A 6,735-nucleotide genomic window follows, 5' to 3' on the forward strand; every position below is an offset into this window, starting at 1 on the left:
TAAATGCTGTTTATTATTATCTAGATGCTAATTCTTAAGGCAGAAGTAGAGGAATTTTTCCAAATTTAAAAAATAGGTTGTAATCTCCTTATGGGAAAGTATAAGCCAAGAGAAAATAGAACAAATAGGATGGTGCAATCCTTTATTTTCAGACACTTTCACACAGAGGTTTTCAGTACACAAACTTTCCAGTGGAGAAAAGAGAACAGGAAAATCAGCCTCCAGCCATCAGCAGCTGCTCTGCTCAGGGCCTAGGATCCTCCTTGCCCAAGTGGTGAGGTGGAGGCGTGTACTTCCCTTCCTTTATTAGCTTATCCCGCTGCCTCCTGATGGCACTCAGGCGTTTCATCTGTCAAAGGAACAAAGGACTTAAACCAGGGGGAGATAAGCACCAGAAAGTGAGAGCTGGATTCATTGTTTCATTCACTGATTTCATTTTTTTAAACTATGGAAGATTTTCATCCCAGAAATCCTCTGAGATGAAACCTATCTTTAAACAACTAACTTGAAATCACTTCCCAAGCCTTTAAGAAATACATTTCTTTTTCTTCTTCTCTTTCTCCCCAAAGCCCCCCAGTACATAGTTGTCTATTCTAGTTGTGAGTGCCTCTCGCTGTGCTATGTGGGACACCGCCTCAGCATGGTCTGAGGAGTGGTGCCATGTCGCGCCCAGGATCCAAACTGGCGAAACCCTCGGCTGCCGAAGTGGAGCACGCAAACTTACCCACTCGGCCACAGGGTCGGCCCCAGCAAATACATTTCTTAAATAATAATACCACCTTGAAAACTAATACCTGAAACGTTCCTATTATATATAGGAACACAAGTATTTACAAAAACATACAGATCAAAAATCTTTAAGAGGTATACTTATGCACACTAAAATATTTTAAAATGTTAAAAGCTGAGATCACCTCACAGCTTACATATTCCTGACCTGTCTACGTGAAGGTGGCACTGCTGCCGGCGGCTGTTCATAGGTATGAATGAAGCAGAAACAGCCAACATGATGTCTGTTTACCACACCGAAATAAGGACGTGCTCAGCTGCTAGTCACTTTTGGGCCCTCAGTTCTGCCTCTTCTCAGATAGGACATTCCCAACAAACGAAGGCCACGCTATACAAGATCGAGAGAACCATTAATTCACATGGATCCTGTGATGCAGAAAACAGACTTGCTAATGCTGATTGCATTATTCCTCTGCTCAAAACCCAATGGCTTCCTATCTTACTGAGACAAAAAGCAGAATTCTTCCTTATAATTACTTATGAGGTCTACTTCTCTGACTTTATGTCTTAACACCCTTCCCCTTGCTCTCTGCTCCAGCTCAGGGACCTTTGCACTGTTTCCTCTGCCAGCAACATCTTCCCTCACATCCACATGGCTCAAACGTCCTCTATCACTGAGCTCTTCTCTGACCACCCTATTTAAAAGAGCATCCACCTAGCCCCCACACCCAGTGTCTCCCATCCTTCTGTTTATTTTCTGCATTGCACTTATCAACACCTGACACACTATTTTTTAACTCGTTGATTTTTCTGCCCCCCTCCCTCCTTATATGTTTTATTTTAAAGATTTTTACTTTTTTCCTTTTTCTCCCCAAAGCCCCCCGGTACATGGTTGTATATTCTCGGTTGTGGGTCCTTCTAGTTGTGGCATGTGGGACGCCGCCTCAGCATGGCTTGATGAGTGGTGCCATGTCTGCGCCCAGGATTCGAACCGACGGAACACTGGGCCGCCTGCAGCGGAGCGCGCGAACTTAACCACTCCGCCACGGGGCCGGCCCCCCCCCGGCTTTTAAGCTCCATCAGGACAGGGACTATTTGCTGTTTTGCTTACTGATATATTCCTAATGCCTAGAATAGCTCCTGACATAATAGGTGTCCCAATAAATATTTTTTGAGTGAATGACTAAGTTTTCACAAAGGCATAAAGAGTTAGTATATTCAGTTAAACATCACATTAACCTTAAAGAATTAGTCAGGACCTAACTTCAGTAGAAGAAACTGTAGGTGTATCCTGAATACTGATACAAACATTAACCATTTTTAAAAGACTGCATTCTTAACACTTGTTTATTAAAGAGTCTCCCAACAGAGGACTAGTCATGGTTGAGCTATCACAACACCACACGTGAAGTCTTTCTCCGAGTTAGAACTCATCACCACTCAGTGTGGTGGAGACAAGCATGGCTCTGGAGCCAGCACTGCCAGACTGAAATCCCAGTTCCACCACTTCCTAGCTGTATGACCCTAGGCAATGGCTTTAATTCTTCCTTGCCTCAAGTTTTTAACTGTATAGTGAGAAAAGTAACAGTAAAGCATCTCACAGGATTGTTGTGAGAAATAAATGCATTATTACATGTTAAGAACTTAAAACAGTGCTTGATTCTAATTCCTTGATTCACTAGCTTCTTCACCTAAGGGGAAGTATCTATCATTTAGGGTGACCTTTAAAATGGTACTGAATATCTATTCATAAATTCACAAAATGAGGAAGTGACCTTAGAGCAACTCTTTAACATTTGCAGATAAGGAAACCGAGACAAGAAGGGAGGTGACTTGCTGGAAGTCACAAAACGGTGGTAGAACCAGTATCAAAACTCAGCTCTCCTAACGCCCAATCCAATGTACTTCCCACCTCACCACATTGCCTCTTCTTGGTGTAAATTTTCCACGATGAGTAAAGACTTAATCTGAGCAAAGAGTAACTGGGGCCCACATTAAGACACACTGTTAACTAAATAGCAGGTAGGTGGCCAACAATGGCCCACTCACTGTCCCTCAGTAAGACTATAATATTACTCACTTCATGATCAATATTCTGCAGAGATCAATACAAAATTATTACCTGACACCTTCTCATTCCTTCCAAGTTTGACTTCATTTTATCCAAATGCCAATGGCAGATGTTAAAAGAAATTTTAAATTTTTGATACAGATAACTTTGTGATAACTTTACTGAAAATCCAAATTGTCTCCCTGAACTCCACGGAGTTGGGCATAATAAGAACATTTCTATTTGTTTTATCTGGAGCACAGAAATAGGCAAAATGACAGCCCATAACCAAAGATGTCTTCTGGAAGGTAAAAAGAGGGCTCTACATGTTATACAAATCATTCAGCTCTTGAGGAGGTAGACACCATGCTGTTAACATCCTTTTTTCCCCCTGCAGCTTTGGTTAGGCACACCTAAGGTAATCTCCTTAACACCTCCATCTTCTCCAGAGTAGACATGCATCCAGAGATTGCTCTATCAGGTTCAACGGAATAGATCTGCAGGGTTTTAACCTCTTCCTCTGCAGGGGTTCAATGAATTTGAAAGATTTTCACACAAAGACTTTCAAGGACAAACATCCAAGGCTGGATGATATTCTTTGCTTTATAGCCTAAAGCAAAAATGGAAATATACACACACATGCAATTTCTAACCCGGTGGCTAGAGCAGGGTGCAATGCGAAGGAAAACATGTGAGAAGAAGTGGAAGAACACTGAGGAACACTAGGCCCGCCTCAGATCTGGAGGCATTTAACTTCCTTGACATGGTATTTAAGGAGAGAAGGTGTTTCACCAGAAAAATTTTGCCAATTCACATTAAGCAAGCCACTGCCCAATGGCCAATTAAAAACACTGAAAAGTAGCCCCAAAGAAACAAGGAAGTAATTCAGCTCCCATCTCCATCACTTCCTCACCGTCTTGTGCCGAAGCAGACACTCTACGAAATCATCGAATTCTATCTTGCACTCTTTCTCTGCGCGGATACCACCGATTCCATGTGCACATTCTATCCATTCTTTTTCAAAAGCATGGCATCGACCTGGAATCTTGTGAGGCTGCTCCGCACTTTGTATTGTCATCCAGTGATCTAAGTTAAGGCCCAGCCTTTTCTGCACATCAAAGAAAGGCATGGCTGAAATGGAAGACAAAAAAAGAAATAATGGCATAAAAGTGCAATCAAATGAGAAATTTATAAGAAAAATGAGATGATTATGATAAACAGCCCTCTAGAAAGATATTTTATAGTATTCTCCCAATTTCTTCTCACCAAACTTTTTCATGAGACAGGTTCTTCCAGTTTATGGTAGATGAGCAATCTCTGTGCTTTCACAAAACCCAAGGAAGAGAACCAGAACTAAAAAACAAACAAAAAAAATCCTCTCTATATTGATAGGGTCGTTTTTATCAAAAGGCAAAAAGAGCGTTTATGTTTTGACTCACTAATTCCAATTCTTTGAGATAGATCTGAAGATAGAACTGAAAAGAACAAAAAAGCACAAGCATTTGTTTTTGTAAACAAAAACATTTCTTTACATTTTCCTATCCATATCAACTTAGATGACACTTCTCCTGAGAAGCCATCCCGAAACTGGCGTCCCTCCTGTGTGAGCAGAGCATCTGAAACTTCCCATAGGAGTACTCTGCACAGCACATAATGGACTGTTTACTTGACTGTCTCCCCTATTGAACAATGAGCACCATGAGGGCAGTGACCAGGTAGGGGCTCAAAACTGTTTACTGGGAAAAAAAATCCAACAACTTAAATGTGCAACAACAGGGAAATGGGTAATTAAATCTGGTACCAACTTTGTAGAATATGATAGACAGTGGGAAAAAAGGGTAATATACAAGGAACACATATCTCAATGTTAAATGAAAAAAGGGACTACAATAACTGTAGTGTTTGTATATGTAGTAAGCCAAAGAAAAAATGTCTGTAAAAGAAGACTGGAAGCACACACACACAAAATCAATATAGTTCTGTATGAACTAGATTTACAGGTGAATTTAATTTTTAAATTTTCTACCCATCCTTTCAGTCATTTACTGGGGAATAACATTCCAGGCACTGGGATGGGGGGGAAAGAAGCAACTGGAGCGTAGCACTAGAATGCAAACACACACAGGGAACTGGGAACCCAATGGAAGGAACACAAAAGGGTAAAGAGCTGGAAGAAGGAAGCACCCGCTGCGCCCAGGAGACTGGAAAATGCCTTTTCGCATGGGCTGTTTGCCAAGTGGAGATCAGTGGGCAGAGTGATCCAGCGGGGCACAGCACGGGCTACAGCGGAGGTGCTGGGTATGTCTGGGGGACACTGAGCACCCAGACGTGGCCGGAGCGCAGAGTGCATGCCGGGAAGAGGCCCGAAAGGAGCTGAAGAGGTTGGCGGGGGCGAAATCACGCAGGGCCTTGAAAGCCGGGACCAGGAGCGTGCACTTCAGGTTAAGAAACAGAAGGCCAAAGCCTTAGTGTGGCAGAAAGCTGAATTAATCTGGAAAGACAGGAGAGAGGGGGCGGTCTGCAGGCTTCGGTGACACAGGTTGTGAGGGTGAAGGGGTCTGGGAAAGCCGAAAACACGCCAGAGTTCGGGGCAGGGAAAACGAACATCCAGGAGGCCAAGAGGAAATTTGTTTGAAAAATCTCGGAAAGAAGCTCCTTAGGCTTAATTGCCTCGCGGACACACACACGCCCTACCGTTCCGCCGCGGTGCCCTTGCTTCAAAGCTGGACTGCCGCCGCTCCTGGACGATCTGCCGGCGACGCGGAGGCCTGCCGCAAAGCACGCTCGCAGCGCGACGCTTGCAGCGCGACGCTGGGAGTCGACCTTCCCTCCGCCGTCTCGCCCCCGGAAACCATAGAAACGAAGCCCATCATCTGCGCCTGCGCGGGCCTTTGGGGCCTTCGCGGATAAGCTGACCTCTCCTAGACCCCCGCGTGGGAGGAGGCCTGGCAGTCCCTGGGTTTCTGCTGCGGCCTGGCGCTCTCACGACAGCGCTGATTGGTGAAGGACTTGCTCAAGGTCACACGGGGAGAAAACAGCCAACCCCCAGTAGTGGTTAAGCTCATAGACTGTGGACCCAGGCCGGGTGGGTTCGAATTCTGGCTCCGCCTCTTCTGCGTGACCCTGGGAAAGGTTCTTAACCTCACCATGCCTCAGTTTCCTCATTTTAAGATAAAAACATTATCTTAGAAGATAGTAATGGTACGTGCAGCGTCGGATTGCTTTGGGGATTTAATGTGTGAATCATCGAGGCACGTGGAAGGCACTCACTGTTGTTGATGTCTCTGCTTCTCAAGTTTGCGGATTCGGGAAAGTCGACAGGGACCAGGCCCCTCTTCTGTTTCAGAACCTCCATTGGCTCCCTTTGACTATAGCAGGGCCTCCGAAGTGGTGTGTGTGTGATGTGATGCACTGGGGGTGTGGGAAGAAAATACTAGAATTTGTTTTTTTTCTTTCTTTCTTTTTTTTTTTTGAGGAAGCTTAGCCCTGAGCTAACATCTGCTGCCAACCCTCCTCTTTTTGCTGAGGAAGGCTGGCCCTGAGCTAACATCCGTGCCCATCTTCCTCTACTTTATATGTGGGATGCCTCCACAGCATGGCTTGCCAAGCAGTGCCATGTCCGCACCTGGGATCCGAACCTGGGAACCCTGGGCCGCCGAAACAGACTGTGCGCACTTAACTGCTGCGCCACCAGGCTGGCCCCAGAATATTTCTATTTTTTTATGTAATCTTTTTTAATTTCTTTTTTTGTGTGAGTAAATGTGAATAAACTGCATAATATTACTGCAGTTGCACTTATAAATAACTTGCAAATAAAGGAATATTTGTTTGGGGTTTGGGCTGAAAATTTCTTTTACGTGGTGTGCTCTTAGAAACGTTTAGAGAAGTCCAGGCTTCCAATTTTCCCAGCCTCGTTGTCCAAAATTCCCTGCCGAATGCCCCAACCAAGAGTTTGC

General features: G+C 44.5%; 1 protein-coding gene across 2 annotated transcripts; it reads right to left on the minus strand.

Annotated features, from left to right (window-relative positions):
• Positions 1-125: 125 nt before the first annotated feature.
• NDUFS5 (NADH:ubiquinone oxidoreductase subunit S5) lies at positions 126-5,632 on the minus strand. 2 transcript variants are annotated; one of them, XM_014840185.3, is made up of 3 exons: positions 5,474-5,632; positions 3,693-3,910; positions 126-349 (listed from the first exon to the last, which is right to left on the minus strand). In XM_014840185.3, the coding sequence occupies exons 2-3, from the start codon at positions 3,906-3,908 to the stop codon at positions 245-247; spliced, it is 321 nt and encodes a 106-aa protein (XP_014695671.1). In that variant the 5' UTR covers positions 3,909-3,910; positions 5,474-5,632; the 3' UTR covers positions 126-244. The 2 variants fall into 2 exon arrangements, with proteins under 2 accessions (XP_014695671.1, XP_044626326.1); XM_044770391.2 differs by lacking the exon at positions 5,474-5,632 and adding an exon at positions 4,046-4,127.
• Positions 5,633-6,735: the final 1,103 nt, after the last annotated feature.

Source organism: Equus asinus, chromosome 5 (assembly GCF_041296235.1).
Source record: "Equus asinus isolate D_3611 breed Donkey chromosome 5, EquAss-T2T_v2, whole genome shotgun sequence".
NCBI lineage: Eukaryota > Metazoa > Chordata > Mammalia > Perissodactyla > Equidae > Equus > Equus asinus.

Coding starts and splice junctions, on each gene's coding strand:
- NDUFS5 (XM_044770391.2), bottom strand. Junction 350..3,692: donor GTCTGCTTCGGCACAAGACG/GTGAGGAAGTGA, acceptor TTCCTTTGACAG/ATGAAACGCCTGAGTGCCAT.